The sequence below is a fragment of the Ricinus communis genome, chromosome 1 (genome assembly GCF_019578655.1).
Source record: "Ricinus communis isolate WT05 ecotype wild-type chromosome 1, ASM1957865v1, whole genome shotgun sequence".
Taxonomy (NCBI): Eukaryota; Viridiplantae; Streptophyta; class Magnoliopsida; order Malpighiales; family Euphorbiaceae; genus Ricinus; species Ricinus communis.
The window spans coordinates 7462800-7481814 of NC_063256.1; the positions used below are offsets into that span (position 1 = coordinate 7462800).

General features: G+C 34.1%; 1 protein-coding gene across 2 annotated transcripts; it reads left to right on the forward strand.

Annotated features, from left to right (window-relative positions):
- Positions 1 to 692: 692 nt before the first annotated feature.
- LOC8287155 (homeobox protein LUMINIDEPENDENS) lies at positions 693 to 12375 on the forward strand. Of its 2 annotated transcripts, none has more exons than XM_048371852.1 (13): positions 693 to 1244; positions 1573 to 1600; positions 1715 to 1845; positions 1939 to 2552; positions 2632 to 2725; positions 2822 to 2915; positions 3481 to 3607; positions 3691 to 3742; positions 3824 to 3864; positions 3938 to 4041; positions 5415 to 5846; positions 7564 to 8102; positions 8799 to 12375. In XM_048371852.1, exons 1-13 carry the CDS (start codon positions 1083 to 1085, stop codon positions 9711 to 9713), a joined length of 3333 nt encoding a protein of 1110 aa, XP_048227809.1. In that variant the 5' UTR covers positions 693 to 1082; the 3' UTR covers positions 9714 to 12375. The 2 variants fall into 2 exon arrangements, with proteins under 2 accessions (XP_048227809.1, XP_015575659.1); XM_015720173.3 differs by having other exon boundaries at positions 695 to 1244; positions 3953 to 4041.
- Positions 12376 to 19015: the final 6640 nt, after the last annotated feature.

The window sequence follows — 19015 nt, forward strand, 5'->3', positions numbered from 1 at the left end:
GAAAAGAATTTTTTTGTAATTGTTATTTGTTAGTATTTTCTTTATTTTTCAGGAAAAATTATAAATTCAGTTGGTTTTTAATTTTTGTTTTAATTTTTTCTATTTTGATGTGTAAACTATATTAACTATATGTTTCAATTTACTAAAAATGTTTAACATAGTGTGTCTAACCAGTTTTACAAGTTAAAATATCTATATGACTTATTTTGAATGGTAAATTAACTTAAATATCTCCTTTAAAATAATATCATATTTTTTAAATATTTTTTCTTTTTTTTCTACCTATTTTTAGTTTTTACAAAAATTATTTATTTTTAAGAAATTAAAAAATAGTAAATTCTTTTTTTAATTATTTAAATAAAAATTTAAAATAGATTTAAATTCTATTTTTTATTTTTTTATATCCACCTTATTTTTTCACTTTAAGATAATAAGAGAATAAAAAAGAAAATATTACAGTTTAAAAAGAATAACTTTCAAAAAATGAAGAAGTGAGTAGATTTTTATTTTTTTAAAAAATAAATAAAAATTTTAAAATTTTAATATTTCTTTTAGTGCTAGAAGAGATTTAATAAAAAAATAAAAAGATCAAAATACAAAAAAAAATAAAAATAATGATGAATAATAATATTTAAATTATTTTATATGTATATTAAATTAAATTACTATTTTAACATGTAAAATCTGTAAAAAATAATATAAACTACATATACTAATAATTTAATTATTTAATTAAAAAACAAAAAATAAAAAAATTTAAAAAATTAAAGGCACTAAATTCCTAATTATCCCTATTTTTTAACCTCTTCTGTCGTCTCACGTGACAGTTTGGGGCTTTAGTTTGGTGCTCCAATTGTAAGTGCACCTTATTCACCGCTAGCTACCCCGCTTCTTTTCCTTTCAGTTCATCACCCTTCCCTCTCTCTAATCAACCAAACCCTAACCCTAATAGATGCAAACTCTGTTCTTATTTCACTATACATTTTTATAATTCACACATTCCATTTCTCAAACTCTGATTTCTTTTAGTATCTTAGTGGTAATGCGTTGTTTTGGCACACAAATTTTCTTCAAATTCGACAATGGAGAATTTAGAAGAGATAGAGATTGGTACCTCTGTGGTGTCCTTTCAAAAGATTTTAGATTCACAGAAGGAGCTTTTTCACTGTCAGATCGATCAACTTCAACGCATCGTCGTTACTCAATGCAAACTCACCGGCGTCAATCCTCTCTCGCAAGAAATGGTTCGTTTCTTCCAATCGCAATCTTTAAAAACCGATTTTGCTATCTAAGCCTTAGATTTATTTGTTTACTAGCTTCTTTATTTAGTTTCGAATCTTAATAAGCAACCAGCTTATGTTTTTGCTTAAAACTTGCCAATTAGAGCATGGTTACTCTATCTGATAGTGTCTTTTCTATTCATAAATTATTAGTTGTGTACATAAAGGTACTACAACTTGTGGTCTCACAGATTGAAATTTTGTGGTTTTGTCCTTGATGGGGAATGCTTTTCTTTTTTGTTGTTTGTTATAATGTAAACTGATAGTATCATTTTTTTTTAATCATATGCAGGCTGCTGGTGCCATGTCAATAAAAATTGGTAACTTGTGTCTACAACTCTATATCACTTGATTATACTTTTTTTCTGTTTTGATGTCAGTTTCTAGTTGTAAATCTTTTCCTATCTGCCATAACTTCTTTATTGATTTGGCAGGAAAAAGACCTAGAGATTTGCTGAATCCCAAGGCTATAAAATATATGCAAGCAGTTTTCTCCATGAAAGATGCAATCAGCAAAAAGGAATGTCGCGAGATAAGTGCTCAATTTGGTGTTACGGTCACACAGGTGTTTTCTTTTTCCATATGTTTTTACATTTAAGCAATGCAATGGATTCATATGAATGAGTTGCTCACATTATAAGTGCTACATTGGTTGTAGGTTCGAGATTTCTTTAATAGCCAACGCTCAAGAGTGAGGAAACTAGTCCGTTTGTCAAGAGAGAAGGTTGCTAGAGCAAATTCATATGATGAACGACAAGATGGGGTCCCAACAAGCTCTGATCCCATGGTGCCCATTGATATGGCTCCATTAAACTCTGTTTACCCTGATCTAGTAAATTTTGTTGGCTCCAATCCAGCTCCCTTAAGCTCTGTTGGTTCCGATCCAGCTCCCTTAAGCTCTATTGCCTCCAATGCCGCTCCTTTAATCTCTGTTGGCCCCAATCCAGCTCCCCTAAGCTCTATTGGCTCCAGTCCTGCTCCCTTAAACTCTGTTGGTTCCCATCCAGCTCCTTTAAACTCTTTTTACTCCAGTCCGGTTCTCTTAAACACTACTGGTACTGATCCGTCTCCCTTACTCTCAGTTGGGCCATCTAATCTTGAAGAAGCACCATCTTGCTCAATGCAAGATGACATATTACCTGGCTTACATGACCAAGACAGACATTTTGTTGAGAATATATTTAATTTGTTGCGAAAGGAAGAAACATTTTCTGGGCAGGTGAAACTTATGGAATGGATCTTGCAAATACAGAATCCTTCAGTACTAAATTGGTACTTGACAAATCATTTTGTGTATTAAGAAGTTAAATTACTCTCCTGGCCATTTAACAAAATCTATTATATCTATCAGGTTTTTAACTAAAGGCGGTGTCATGATCTTGGCTACATGGTTGAGTCAAGCAGCTGCTGAAGAACAAACAAGTATGCTGCTTGTAACTCTTAAGGTGCATATTTATTCCCTGGAAATTGCTTATAATATTTTTATTTGTTTATTTTAATTTCAATATCCTGCTTAGGACTGAGCCTTGGCTGTCATGCAGGTCCTTTGTCATTTGCCCTTGCATAAGGCTGTTCCTGAACATATGTCGGCCATACTGCACAGTGTTAATAGGCTGCGTTTTTACAGGACATCAGGTGTACTTTTGTTTAGACTTATACTTTGCTTTCTAGCTCTCTTACATCAAACAACAACAGTGTTTTACTTTAAGATGAATAATTAGCACTTTTACTTTCTGGCTCTCTCATGGTTACATCTTACATCAGACAAAAACAGTGGCTTATTATAAGATGAATAACTTTTCTGCTTGAGTGTCTTCATTGCTTAATTAAGACATGTTTTCAATATAAAGATTAAGAAAACATGTGTTTGTTAACAAGCGAAATGCGTAAAAGAGGTGGTTTTGTTCTAATTTTGTAATGAAAAGATTCGTAAGAATTTCTTGATTTTCGGCACAGTTAGAAGTTTTCAAAACCTATTCGATTATGCCACTTGTGTAGTTTTAAGACATTAGCATCGAGATTAAAAGTGTAGCAGTTATGTAAATTTCTTCTTCAATTATACAAAAATTTCATCTTCTATCTTGGTGCTTGCTACATTTTTTGTTTTATATGCTACATTACACGCATTTTGCACTTTGGTTGTATTCCCTTTATGCTTCTTGTGATAATTTGGATCTCATTTATCTGATTTTAAGATCAGACATTTCAAACAGGGCAAGAGTTTTATTGTCAAGATGGAGCAAAATGTTTGCAAGAGCCCAAGCCATGAAAAAGCCAAATGGCATGAAATCTTCTATGGACCCACAGGAGATGATATTGAAGCAGAGGTAAGTCCATATACATATATATAGTTCAATAGCTGTCCAATCATTCTCTCATTATTGTTTCTTTTTTTTCTCTAATTGACCAGCATTGATGAAATTATGGGCAATGAGTTATGGCATCCTAATGGAAATAATCTTGTAAGTCCTTTACAAATCAATTATTTGGTAAAATGTGACTCAATGTTATGTGATGTTTCTTATAATTTTTATCTGGTACAGGAAGATGTTCTTGCTTTGTCTGAAAGTTCTGAGAATATGAGGTATAACTAATTATTATTTTTCAGACTCAGATTCAGCTTATTGGATCTTCACTTTTGTATGGTAACTCAGCAGTAATGCTCCGTGCAGGAAAATGGAGCCTTCGCAAACACTGAAGCTGTTGCCAGCACCAACAGATGATTCAAGCAGGAAGCACATCCTAGGCGTATTGTCATCCCGTATCCTCAAGATAATAATTTCAGTTAATTGATTTCCTTTTCTATTTTGGCTTGTGAAAATTAGAAGTATATTGCTGCATACTTTCATCTTTGAGGAAACTTCTATAGATTAATTCATTTTCAAGGGATGCACTTGTTTATCAATATTATCTCTGCTGCATCAATCTCCAGGTGCTAGTTTACATGGTAAACTTGGCTTACATTGTTTATTAAAGTGTTCAAAATTTTTTGACATTGGCTACATTGTGTTTTTGATGGAGTTAGCTGAGCCCAGATTAGCATAAAATCAGATGAATTTTCTGCTACTCGGTAGAATAAATTTTGTTTGGTCACCGTTGAAGATTTAGTTGCACAGTATAGAGATTTAGGCGATAGACAAGCTTATGCTTTTTTGGCATATCAACTGGTTGTAACTGTCCAATGATCTAGCCAGCCCGATCAACTGGAATGTGCTACTCTGTTTGATTCATCATTGCTTGTGTTTTACTATAATGTGCACCGGTATCTGCCATAAAATGACCTCCATCAACACACTAAAAGGCTTATTTGATATATCTGCCGCAGCTGGTGCATGAAGCTATAGAAGACTGTTCCACTGCTTGGATACAAGTGTTTTTCTGGATTTATCCCCTCTTGATCATCACAGTCAAGAGCTTGCAAAGTAAATGAGATTATATAATATCTATATAATCTCAGGATGTTATGCATTTAAGAGGTCAGTTAGTTGGTTTAAATATTTAAGAATTCTGAATAAGAAAAAATATATAATGCTCAACTATCAAAACTCGGTTATCATAGTAGCATTAGTGATGAAAATGGCAGTTTCAAGTGTGATTCTCACTGGTGTCAAATCTCATGTAAAAAAGGTTGATGGTATGTAGTTTCTAAATTTGTTCACACATAACTTCGTATTCTGTAGGCAAAAGTTAAGATTGACAGGACACATAACCTTTAACCTTAGTTGTAAGGATTATCCCTATTGGATTGGAAATTTAGTCTGGCTGGTGGGGCACTTTTGTGCGGATCAGTTGAATCATTAGTGAATTAATGATTGGAAATCAGTGAATATTTCCTCCAAAACCTAAGCTTAAAATTGCTCTCTTAGTTTCCATTTTCTAATTTGAGAATTATGCAGCAGGGCTTTGTTCTAATGATAACATTTGTTCTCCTCGAAGGCTCATCGCCTGTTTTAATGATCTTTCTTAAGCATATTTTTTATTGTCCATGTGTCTGAAACTTAGAAATGAGAGTTCGCAGTTGAAAACCTACCTTGGAAAATTAGTAAATATAATGGTCTCAATGATGTTATAGTTACTAGATTCTATTTTCTGTGTGTGGATGAACTCTTAAGTACACTCCTTAGCCAGTACCAGATACCAGAGAACGCAGAAAAGTTCAGCTTGTGGAACAGCCAGGACAAAAAACTGGTGGCAGAGGCCCCCAGGCTACCAAAGCTGCACCTGCTAGTCAAGGCCGCCCAATGTCCACTGATGATATCCAAAAGGCAAAAATGCGTGCTTTATTCATGCAGAGCAAGCAAGGGAAAACTGTTTCCTCATCTAATGGAATAAATGGTATGAAGAAAGGTGGTCTTAGTAAACTTTCAAGTGCTCTGTCTGGTAATTTGTCCTCGTCATCGGAAGTTCCTCTTCTACCTAAGGTTGAGGAAACCAAAAAATCTGTTGTAGCTCCGCAAAAAAATTTTAAACAAGAAGGTCCCCTTGATCCAATACGGAAAATGGATTTAAAGGAGCCTTTGGAAGATCTGTGCAAGAGGGTCCGGATCCCATGGCAGACACCGCCAGGTACATTTGTTTTGTTGATTATTTATTGGTTATTATTAATATTTGGCAGCAAAATTACTGTGGAAAGATATGCAATAATGTTTTACAGATAAAGGAGGATACTGTTTTTGAAAGAATCCCTAAACCGAAAGCAATAGAAACACATATATTATTCCTGCACGTTTTGTGAATGGAGAATTAATTGGTTTTTTGCAGCAACAGATTCTGAGATTTTCTCTTCATGCTCCCATTCTCTTTTTCCTATTTGGCAATATTTATTTATTCATTTATTTTGGTGATTTGACGGTGCTAGGAGTGAGAGGAATGGAATATCAATTTAATGTTGATATGTAAAACTTGGCACATGCTCGACTTTTAATGACTTGTTTCTTTCTATGACTCATTCTATCCATTTATTGGTAAATATTGTTGAAGCATAAATACGACACATTATCTCTCATTTGATGAAATTTATCTTTGACAGCCCAGTTCATGCTCGAATGTTTGTTGCTCAGTTTAATGATTTAAATACGTCAGAATAATGATTTATGAGCATGACTCTTCCATTGAGTTCAAACTTACAATAAGATGCTGGAATCACTTCAGCTCTTGAATGAACCTTCTAATACATCTAATTGAGCGACATTAAAATGCACTGAAGATACCATAAGCTTGGATATTTTTGTGCTATTGGAGCTTGGTTTAAAGTGAGACTACATGCTATTTATATACTGACCTTGTAACTGTTATTTATGGGAAGGAAACTGAACTAACCTTCTGAGTTGCTTCTTTCAAAATGGTATTCTGGTGGAGCAAGATATTGAGGAAAAACTTTATTCTGATACTTCAGGTGGGTAATTGGTTTACCACTAATCTTTTGAGACGGAAAATGGCTCAGGTTTACTGTGTAATGAACGTGGAAGACTTTATGTTGTTGTTTTAACCCATCAATGAGCTTGATTCTTTCCCTAAATATACTTCTATTCTGACCAAATGACTTGGTTCATCTAAAACCTGCAAACTTCCAGAGTGGACTTGTGAAATTTCACATTGGTGGGGACCATGCATACACGATTGCTTTAATAGGAAATGTGAATATGGAAGTGAAAGGTCACACTCCATATAGTGTTTGGTTACATATCAGTTTCATGAAGAAGTAACGCTTGTGTTCCTTAAATTTGATTAGAACGATATTTAAAGGCTAATGGTGCTGCTTTATTTGAGTATTACTGAATATAGGTGTTTGGCCAAAACACGCGATTCCGTACAACTACTAAGGCTGTAATTATTGCTCTTAAATTTGTGATTCCCACAAAGCAATTAATGGACTCTGTTGATTTATTACTGAAACACCTTTGGTTAATTATCAAGCAGCAGTCCCTCAAAGCTGAGGGAGGCGAGTATATGATTCAGGCGTTTGTTTAATCTCAAGGTGCATTGGTTGGTTGTGACTCAGACAACATCTTTCACTTACTTTCCATATTTTCTTTAAAGAATTTATCCTTCGTCTGAAAACCAGTAAAGGGCCCTGCTCATCTACTTCTTTCCAGGGCATGCCACCTGTATGTATTGCAGTAAAAAGTTCACCGATCCTGAGAGTGGATCTTTTTTTCTTTTGAACAATTAAAATTATCCTGAGAATGGATGAGTATCATGTTGTTTTGTCTTTTCTCTTCTACTGTTTGTTTCCCTTAATTATTGTCTAAATCCAAGGTTTATTCACGTTTGCTTTCTGCAGAAATAAAACTCAATGATCTATGGAGAGTTGGCAATGGTGAGAATAGCAAAGAAGTGGATGTTCAGAAAAACAGAAACCGTAGAGAGATTGAAATAATCTATCGAACAGTCCAGGATATACCAGCTAACCCCAAGGCTCCCTGGGACGTTGAGATGGACTATGATGACACCTTGACTCCAGAGATTCCAATTGAACAGCCACCTGATGCTGATGTTGCAGAAACACAGGTCATCCCTAATGAAAAAATAGTGAACACAGTTGTCACACCTGCACCCACCTTGCCCCAGATTAATGGTGGGAGTGCAGCTGAACCAGACCTTGAGTTGCTTGCTGTATTGCTCAAAAACCCAGAATTGGTATTTGCATTGACTTCTGGCCATGCCGGAAATATATCACCTCAGGATACTGTGAAGCTGCTTGATATGATCAAAAGGAGTGGTACTGGTTTAGCTGATAGTGTAAATGTGTTTGGTGGAAAAGTAGAGGAGAAGGTTGAAGTTTCTCTTCCATCTCCCACTCCCTCGAGCAACCCTGGAACGGTGCGTGACTTAGGCCCATGCTGCAAGTTTTGCCACACTATTTTTTTCATCTGTTATCAGCTTCCTGGGGCCAGAGGGATTTGCTCTCATGTATATATTAGTTAGTATAAATATATGAGAATGCATGCGTTAAAAATAAATGAACTGTAGGTACAAAATGGCAAGTGTCTGTCAATTAACAAACGGGTCAGGATAAAAAAGTAAAGAGCAAAAAAGAAAGAAAAGGTTAGATTACAAAATGCATTTATCATGCAATCAAAAGCTGTAGATCTGGAAATGGGATTCTCTATGGGACTTGACTAAACGGTTTCAGTCCTTGTCTCGTTGGGGTAGATTCATGGGTCTTTCCTGCTCTAGTTTCGTCGCCATTTATCGATGGAAGCGTGGCAAGTAATTAGTAGGATTTATGATTTAAAATTGTTTTTTCTGGTCCTTTTTCTTCTTCTCTGCTAAAAGGAGAAAGGCCGAGGAGCTGGCTTGGCGGACCTTCCATGACCTGGGACTGATGGGAGGATGTGTCTCATTTTAGCTGGTTCACATTGTGGCAGTCCCTTTAACTTGTCTTTTTATATCACTAAAACCAAAGTCCAAATATAGAATTTGAAAAGAAAAAGAGAAGAAGTTTCGAAGTTCAGTTGTTCTTCCTTGGGTATAATCCACGATACTAACTTTTCTCAGAATCTGTGAAATTTGCAGGCTGGATGGAGACCACAGGTTGTGAAGAACCCCTTTTCACAGCAAAATTCGAGGGGAAAAAGAGTTGCCTATAGTGATCGACCTGTCCCTACCACCATCCCCTCAATGCAGCCTCAGAATCTAGACAGTAACATTAAAATACCTCAACAGCAGGCAACAGCAAGCCCTCAGTCACTCTCCCAACAAGTACAATCAGCAATTCCTCGCTTCTCATTGCCTCAAACAACTTCAAGTTCTTATATACACGAAAACCAACAACTTTCAATGATTTTCCCATCGCACCAGAGCCTCCCCACCAATTCTTCAATGTTACACACAAAAGCCTCAGAAATGGGCTTACCCATGAATACCCCTCACGCACGCAACTTCTTAGCTGGGTCTTCAGTGCGAGTTGAAACTGTGAACCATGTTCAACCAGCTCAATCTGTATCTTATGCAATGAATACACCGGAGAGACAACCAGTTTCATCTCCTTTGCCTCCCTCTCTGCCAATTACAACTCGTGCACATCCTCAAACACATCTTGTATCTGACCCTGTGCATGTGCACCAATCTACAGGAAACATGGGTTCAATGCCCGAATCCTGGAGAAGTAGGCAGCTTGTAGCTTCCAATTCTGTATCTCAAGTTAATCAAACCAATTATGATGCATCCTCATTTAGAGGGCCTGCACAGCCTCAGGTGCGTCCAGGTCCTCCTTGGGAGAGGAATGAGTATATGGGTAATGATGGATTTGAGTCCTGGAGTCCAGAGAATAGCCCTAGTAGGTCACCGGAATACATGCCCGGAAGAAACTATCCAGGACCCGGAACAAATCCGGGCTGGAATTATAATCCTGATAATAGGGCCAGACAACGGGATTATAATTCTGGGCACAGGGACCAAACCAGGAATGGAAACAGAAGGTGGCGTTGAGTGGGGGCGTTAAACATGCTTGTTAAACTGGTCAGGGCAGGGGAGTTGGGGTTGTTGGATCAAGTGATGGGCATTCTGGATTGTTGAATTATTGGATGTGCAAAGCTTCCTTTTGATTTTGAATTTTGATAACAAAAGAAAAGAAAAGAAAAAGAAAATTAAAGCATCTTATACTCGCAAGGTTATGCCATGTGTTCTGTTTTTAAGTGCGTGAAGCTTTAATGGGCCTGTGTGTACTTAAAAGGAATCGTGGATTAATTAGAGTTTGAAGAAAGACACAGCACTACCCAGTCCGTAAACACAAATAAATATGTGACTAAATCAACCGAAGCGTCTGCAGAAGGAGAAACTAGAAACAATCAAACGCCAAGGTTGTTTAATCGCAACCAAACCAAGTTTGCATAGTTTAAAGTGGCAATGTTTGGGGAAATATGGTCTTAAAAATCTTCGTATTTTAACAACTGAAAATTACCATTCTTCAATCCGATATTCTCATATAGTCAGTTAAAAATATCGACTCCCAAACCTTACTAACAATTTCCTTTTTAAGTGCAGGTACTCTTTCATGTGACACAAAATAGGAGATGGGCAGAATATTGTATTCCTAAAATTGTACGTGTTTAGTACTATTTATATAAATGTATGTCAAAGACACCCTATTTTTGTACATTATAGCTTATGCTAAAAAGACTTTTATGTATATGATTTCTCGTCCAAAAATGGATTCCTATAATGATTAGCGGTCATCGAATTTCATGATAAATTGATTTAATAGCTATAATCAGACTTATCATAATCTTACTAGTTATGCTAGTTACATAATCTTACTAATTATCTTATATAATTAGCGGTCATCAAATTTCATGATAAATTAAGAATTATTTTTTATTTATGAAAAATTACATTTGTTTTAATTTTTCAGGTAAATAACATTATCTGTTTTTATTTCTTTAATTTGTTTTATGAATCTAATTTTGTCGATTAGAAAGTGGAGATGATATTATCATTGTTATTAAGGTGTATGTATTAACTTATTTATTAAATAAGTATACTTTGTTTAGTCGTTATCAACAACTATCTTAGGAGTAATTTAAAAATTATCATTATGAGAATATATTTATAGTATAATTCGAGATAACTAAAATTCCTTTGTTCGCCATTGTTCCCGCATCTCCTAACATCTACAATCTTAGCATTAGAATATTAAATTTGAAATTCACATTTTACAACACTCAAATCAACACAATACCCACTGTTAGTAACTATGATCTCTCCAATGGCAGCAGTAATGATGTTATTTTTTCTATGTTAGAATATTAAAGAACAAGGATGGTGGAAATGGTAGCAGTGCTTGTGAGCTTTGTTCTCTTTTCAGTTGGAGAGTCAGTAGTTGGCTTGATGGCGGAAATGGCAGTGTGGGTAGTGGCCATTAGTTTAGAGTTGATAATAAGAAACAGGAGAAGGAGAAAAAAAAAAGAGAGAAAAATAGTATTGGTGCATAAACTTTTAAGGGTGAATTTGGTGTTTTAATTTAAATTAACAATATATTAATAGAAAATCAAACAGAAGAGGTATTAGTATAATCTATTTAAATAAATATAGATTTTGATGTATTCATAGAATTTCAAAAGACTACCGTCCGCCAAAATCTCAAGGAGGAAATAGTGAAAAACTCTTATAAACTTAATATTTTATTCAATTTGCTATGTATTTTTCCTAAAACAGGTCAGACTTATATATAAAGAGAAAAGAGAATTAAAAAGGTAAGATAGCAAGATACAAGCTGTATACTATATTAACTTCTTGATTATAGGCATGAGTTGATGAGAATGATTCCTTTGAATATTTTCTTGATTTTCTGCAGTGATATTTGTTTCCATTGTCTTTGTGAAATATTTTGTTTCCTCAATTAACTTTTCTTCCTTATCAGCCCCCTTCAAGTTGGAGACGGAGTGTAAATGGAGTCTCATCTTGTCGTGAAGGAAAACAAAAGGTGCCTTTGGTAAAGACTTGGTGAGAATATCTGCTATTTGATGTGAAGATGGCACAAACCATGTGACAAGATGACCCATGGCTACCTTTTCTCGGACAAATTGATAGTCTATTTCAATATGCTTTGTCCTCGCATGAAAACGAGGATTAACCGACATATGAAGAGTGCTGAGATTGTCGCAGAATAATTATGGAGCATGAAGTAAAAGGATGCCAATGTCACGTAATAAAAATGTGAGCCAAGTTAATTTAGCTGTGGTGGAAGCCATGGACCTGCATTCTGCTTCTGAACTAGATCGAGTAACTGTAGGTTGCTTCTTTGAACACCAAGAGATGCAATTTGCACCTAGAAAAGCACAAAAACCTATTGTGCTTCGTCTGCTTAAGGGACAACCTGCCCAATCGGCATCTGAAAAAGCATAGTCAAAAAAAAGATTATGTTCAATATAGAGAGGACTGTTAGAAATGAACTGTAAGCCATAGTCTTGTGTACCTTTAAGGTGGTGAAGAATTCACTTGACTGCTTTAAGATGTAGTTCTGTGGGGGAGTTGAAGAATTGACAAACTTTATTTACAGCATGTTGAATGTCTGGTCGAGTGAATGTGAGGTATTGAAGAGCGCCAACAATACTTCTATAATAAGTAGCATCTACACCATTTTGTTTTGACATATTATTGTTTTCTTTGAGAACCATAGGAGTAGTATTAGGAGTACAATCTGCCATCTTTGTACGGTTGAAAAGATCCTTGATATATTTGCCTTGAGAGAGAATGACTCCTCCATTGAAGTATTTAATTTCCACACCTAAAAAGAATTTTAGATATCCAAGATCCTTTATAGCAAATTCTGCACTCAATTGATGAATTAAGTTAGAGATAAAGGAGTCATTATTTCTAGTCACCAATATGTCATCTACATAGATGAGAAGCAATATTGTAACATAATTTTAACGATAAACAAATAAAGAAGAAATTTTAACGATAAACAAATAAAGAAGAATCTGCCTTACTACAATAAAAATCAAGATGAAGAAGAAACCAAGATAAGCGATCAAATCAAGCTCGAGGAGCTTGCTTTAGCCCAAAGAGAGACTTGTGAAGAAGGCATACATGATCAGGTTTATGTGGATCCACAAAACCAAGGGGTTGTTCGATATACACAATCTCCTTTAAATTTCTATGCAAAAAGGTGTTCTTCACATCCAGTTGTTTCATGTGCCAGTTTAGAGAAGTTGAAAGTGCTATCACAAGACGAATAGTAGTATGACGAATAACTAGGCTATAAGTCTCATCAAAATCAATACCTGAGACTTGTGTAAAACCACGGGCAACAAGACCAGCCTTGAAGCGCTCAATAGATCCATTCTCTCGTTGCTTTATACGATAAATCCATTTTGACCCAACCATATTCATATTTTAAGGTCGAGGAACTAGAGACCAGGTTTGGTTTGAATGAAGGGCCTGTAGTTCCTCTTCTATGGCCATAAACCATCGAGGATCTTTTAGAGCAACATGATAATTTCGGGGTTCAACAGGTAACTCGAGTTGAGATAGATAACATTCATAATCTTGTAGATGTTTTGGAGGTTGCCTATAGCGTTGAGGATGAACATAATTTTCACTTTCATTATTGTCGATATTTGTATCAACAATATGCCTAGGCAAGTCATTTAGCAAAGTGAGAGTTTGTGTATCTGTCGGTTCAGCTGCAACTAAGGTTTCATCTTCATGAGGCACATTAATATCAGGCAAAACTCCATTATTGTCAGGAGATTCAACATTATTGTCATTATAACATCTGTCATGATCATTATTTTTATCGCAACATTCGTTATTAGTTATAATAGATGTTTGAGTTGCTGACTCTGCATTTGTTCCTACCTTTAGAGGTTCACCTTCAAGAGTGACTTTAAACCATTCATCAAGTGCTAGAAATTCAGCAAATTCTAATGGTACAGGAATTGATTCTTGAGGAGAGGGTTTATAGAGGAATTTACCTTCATCGAAAACAACGTGTCTTGATATATATACTCTTTTTGTTCGAGGTTCATAGTACCTATAACCCTTGTGAATAACCAATAAATATACAAGAATAAGTTTTCTTAACAAATTTATTACCTCCTTGATGTCTTAGAGAAGGAAAGCATAAGCATCCAAACACTCGCAAGCTTTTGTAATTTGGTTCTTTGTGATATAGTTTAGAGTATGGAGACTGGTTGTGTAAAACTGAGGTTGGCATTTTATTGATTAAATAGACAGCTGTAATAAAAGCTTCAATTCATAAAAATAATGGCAAGTTAGCATGAAATAACAAGTTAAACCTGTCTCAACAATGTGTTCCTCTCGGCCACTCCATTTTGCTCTGGTGTTCCAGGACATGAAACTTGGAGCTGAATACCATAATTACTAATATGACTAAGAAAATCAAAAAAGTTAAATTCTCCACCCCCATCACACTGAAAAAAATTTATTTTTCTATCAAATTGATTTTCTACTAATTTTTAAAATTTTTGAAAACAAAGAAAAAATCTGACTTTTTCTTTAAAGGATATGACCAATAAAATCTTGAAAAATCATCTATAAATATAACATAAAACCGAAATCCTTGATTTGAGACAATGGGGGTTGGTCCCCAAAGATCACAATGTACTTTTTATAATGGATAATTAGACATATCATTATTCAAATTAAAGGGTAATTTACAACTCTTTCCAGATTGGCAACTAATACAGATAGAAGAATTATTTTCACAATTAGTGACATCAACGACTTTCTTTCCTTTTATCAGAGATAAAATCTTTGCACTTGGATGTCCAAGGCGTTAGTGCCACAAAGAGAATGAGTTGTCCCCTTTTATTGCAGATAAAGCTTCTTGAAAACCAGGTTCCAAAGTATAGAGTTGTCCTCGTCTATGCCCCTTCCCTATTATTCTCTTGTTTTGATCCTTAATAATAAAATCAGATGGTGTAAATTCAACAGTACAAGAGTTATCACTAGTAATTTTACTTACTGAAATTAAATCCTTTTTCCGTTTAGGAATGACAAGAACATTTTTTAAGTTTAATTCTCCAACACATGCATTTCCAATATATGTTATATCAAGTTTGTTTTTGTTTCCAACATAGATAACATCCTTTCCTTTATATGGTTTTGTATAAGACAACATACCTGCATTGTTGGTCATGTGAGTTGTAGCTCCCGAGTCCATGTAAAAAGAAGGGTCATTATTGTTTAAGGTGAGAGCTGCCAATGCTTATGGTAGATCTTCTGATTGATAGGAATAGTCAAATCTATACCAACAATCAAGAGCAACGTGATTCAGCTTACCGCATATTTGACATGTTGGTTTGTCACTTTTTGATTGTTGTACAACTTCGTTTGTTCTCTTTTTTTTGAAGCTATTGGAATCAACATTGTTGTAACGTCCTGCTGGAGTAAATCCTCTACATTTTGAATTAAAAATCCCGTGACGTCCACGTCCACATCCACATTGGCTAAAGAGTGCTTGATTATATTCAATATAACTATTATCTTTTTCCTTTTGAGAAGCTAGGGTCTGCTCATATCCCTGAAGAGCAAGTAAAAATTGATTAAATTTAGGATAAGGAGGTTTAGTTACCATAGCTAGATGGAAGCTTTCATATTTTGCTCCTAGTCCATATGCAAATTGAAAGACTTTATCAAGATCATCCACTAGTTTCTTGATAGCTGCTAGGTTGTCGCAGATTGATTTGAATTCTTTCGTGTAGTCATCTAAGGATCATGATCCTTTCTTGATGGTCATCAGCATATTTTTCAAAAGACCTCCCTTTTCAATTATGATTGGTAGCAGTTGTTCTTCTAAAGAACTCCACACATCGTAGGCAGTAGCATCTTCTGCAATGGATGGTTGAGCTTCTTCTTTTATTGTGCCAAGTAACCATGAGATAAGAAGACCATCATTTGTTAACCACAATGTATAGGCTGGATTCATAACCCCATCTTTTAGCAAATGTTCAAGTTTGTCATCATTCTTTTCCAAATGATGAAGCACGCCGAGACTATGAGCCAGATAAAGGATTTGTGATTGCCACATGAGATAGTTATTGGAGCCTAGTTTGATTGAAATCAAACTAGCACATTGATGGAATGATTGTAATGTAAGCTTGGGTTCTTCCATGACTGATCAACAAGAAAATGGAGGAATTGGGCTCTTGATGCTTGCAAGTTTCAAGGCTCTGATACCATGAAAAACTCTTATAAACTTAATGTTTTATTCAATTTATTATGTATTTTTTCTAAAATAGGTCAGACTTATATACAAAGAGAAAGGAGAATTAAAAAGGCAAGATAGCAAGATACAAGCTGTATACAATATTAACTCCTTAATTATAGGCATGAGTTGATGAGAATGATTCCTTTGAATATTTTCTTGATTCTCTACAGTGATATTTGTTTCCGTTGTCTCTGTGAAATATTTTGTTTCCTTAATTAGCGTTTTTTCCTTATCAAATAGTATTTATCCCATCTCAAAATCATGGTTCCTAAAGGGCAACTTCAACCAATCAAGTGAAGAAATGAACAGATGAAGAAATGACTATTGGGTAAATTACTCAATCAACACCAAACCTTTGGATATAATATCCATTTGGTATCAATATTTTGATTTTTTTCTTTTTTTGGTACCAATACTTCTATCGCTATCAGATATCTATCAATTCTGACTTATTTTTTTTGATATTGCTCTTGAAAATGGAAATTCTTAATTAATTTGGCACATCAATAATGTCAAACCACTAATAACTTATCCTACTAAATATGTAGGATTTATTTTTTAAATTTTTTTCAAAACTACATATATTTAGAGATAGATCTCATGTTCTTAATAAAATAAGTTTTTAATGAGTTAAGATTATTAATGTGAAGAATCAACTGATAAAGTTTTATTTCTAATGGTTACATCAATGAAAATAGAATCCAAAATTTATATATACCCTAAATAGAAACAAAAATAGAAAAGCAAGTGATCGTTACAAAACTGAGAAAGTAAAGGAAAGAAAGCTCTTGAGAGTATTCTATAGGTATTTGGCATCGTTAACAATAGGGCAATGAATGATAACAATATGATAATGATCTTAGTGCAATGGAAAAAGCCTGTACATTATCCATGGCTACTCCTACAAATAAGCAATCCTCACAATCCTAATATGTAGAAGCTGAATCTAGATAAGAAGTAAAATGAATTGAAGTAGTTGTTATGCCCTATTAATATCTTACAATTAATTTATGTAGCCCTCCGACCGAAAAAATATACTTTAAGGGTCCCTATTTTCTTAAAAGTTGGTGCTTGTTTTGTGTTAATAAGTGGTTTAGAATTTTGTTCCACATAACAATATATTTGAACCATATTTTCACATAATATGGATAAATTCTTAGTTAGACTTAGTCTATCACGTTATCCATCTATACAATTGGTTTTGTCTACGGATAATGTGGTAGACTAAGTGTACCTAAAAATTTCTCTATTATATGACATGTATAGCTCTTCAATAACAATATTAATCATCACAATATTAAGTGCATATATAAGTACAATCATCATTATTAGGTTTGGCCGCTCTTCTTGTGTGGAAAAGAATATGCTTTGTAAGCGTGAAGAAGGTGTGCATATGTAGAAAAAAAGGATGGAAAAGATGAAAAGAATATAGACTTTTATAAAAACAGGTCTCTCTCTCTAAGATTTTATCTCTCACTAAAAATTAGCTAATTTCATACTTTAAATTAAAGTTTATGGATGGCTTGGTGGCTATTGCTAAAGGAATGCCTCGTTTTTTTATTATGTATATAAGTGATTATCTAGTATTGCATTTCTCTCTAGTTATGCTAGCCTTTTTAGTTATATTATAGGTTTGTATTCCTTTTATGGTATTGGTTTCCAGCTAAGGTGGTTTATACGACTTTGTTCGACTTTCTCACTAATGACATCTCTGCAGTGAGTCGTCGATTGACCATTGTTAGTAGGAAGAAAAAAGAGAGCTAGTGATGGTGTTGGTTAGTCAAAAAGCTGGTTGTCGAGCTTTGAGTCCTTTCCTCATCTGGACTTCATCCACAGGAGAGCTCATGGTTTTATGGCCACAGTTGTATCATAAGGATCGAGTGAGTTTGACTAACTACTGGATATTATGATTGTCAATAGGTCTATCGGTCTTCTATAAAGAATAATAAAAAAAGCAATATTGAATATTCACTATCTTTTTCTTTCCATTAATCTAGAGTATTCTTATCTAGTATTTTATATACTTTTCAAATAAAATTAAAATAATAAGAAAAAGGTACAAAACTACCTTGTGGTTTTTTAACAACTTTAAATATGTGTTATTATTTTAAATAAAAAATGTATGCGGTCAGAAATCATGATAAAATTAAAAATCTCATCATTAAAAAGTTTTGATTCGCAAGTATTTAACCGTTTGTACTCCAATCAGTCATCATTATCATATTACTTATATATGATAACATAGTTTTGGAGTTTAACAACTCTTAATTTTATTACTTAACTATTAAATTGCAATGAAAATGGCAATTATCTAATAAGATCGATTTGATGGTCAAACAACAAAGTTAGGTATTGTTAAACTTTAAACTCATGTTATCAGATACAAGCAACATGATAATACTGACTAATTGAACTAAAGATAGTTGAATCCAGCTAATCAGAATTTTTTACAACGAAACACTTATTTTTATTATAATTTATAACCCTATATCTAAAATAAAAATACATATTTAAAGTTGTCAAAAAATAAAACTACATGGTCAAATAAAATTAATATTAAGAAACCACTTTATGGTAGTTGATATATCAAAGATAGTAATAACCTACTTTGTACAACTATATAAGGAGCTTGGCTTTATAATTATGTGTATGCCAAAAATATAAAATGAGTGAGTGCAACAAAGTGAACAAGATGTATGCAAAATGAGTAATGAGATTGTGAGCATTAGTGAGATGTATTAGTGTGTGGTGAAGTACAAAATCTTTTATACTAAGATTTATGTATATTCTACATTTAGCACCAAAGTAGGTGGTTAGGACTGCCACATGCTTCAAAAGCAAGCAATTAGCGACCTTGTTATGCTGGGGTGCTGCTAATGTGCAATTTAGGATTGTGGTTCATTGGTTTGATACCAAGCTTACTCGATTAATGAGAGAGGATAACTAAATTAGTATGACAACTATATCCACCTTAGTAAACAATCTTGAAAAAACTTAATAATAATAATAATTATAGTATTTGGAGTACTTATAACCTTCTCGGTCAAGATTTTTG

What these genes read in the sequence shown, in the direction of transcription:
- LOC8287155 (XM_048371852.1), top strand. Translation starts at nt 1,083, where the DNA reads ATGGAGAATTTAGAAGAGATAGAGATTGGTACCTCTGTGGTGTCCTTT. An exon ending in TGCTGCTTGTAACTCTTAAG is followed by an intron (nt 2,726 to 2,821) that starts GTGCATATTTAT and finishes GCTGTCATGCAG; the next exon opens with GTCCTTTGTCATTTGCCCTT. An exon ending in GAGATGATATTGAAGCAGAG is followed by an intron (nt 3,608 to 3,690) that starts GTAAGTCCATAT and finishes CTAATTGACCAG; the next exon opens with CATTGATGAAATTATGGGCA.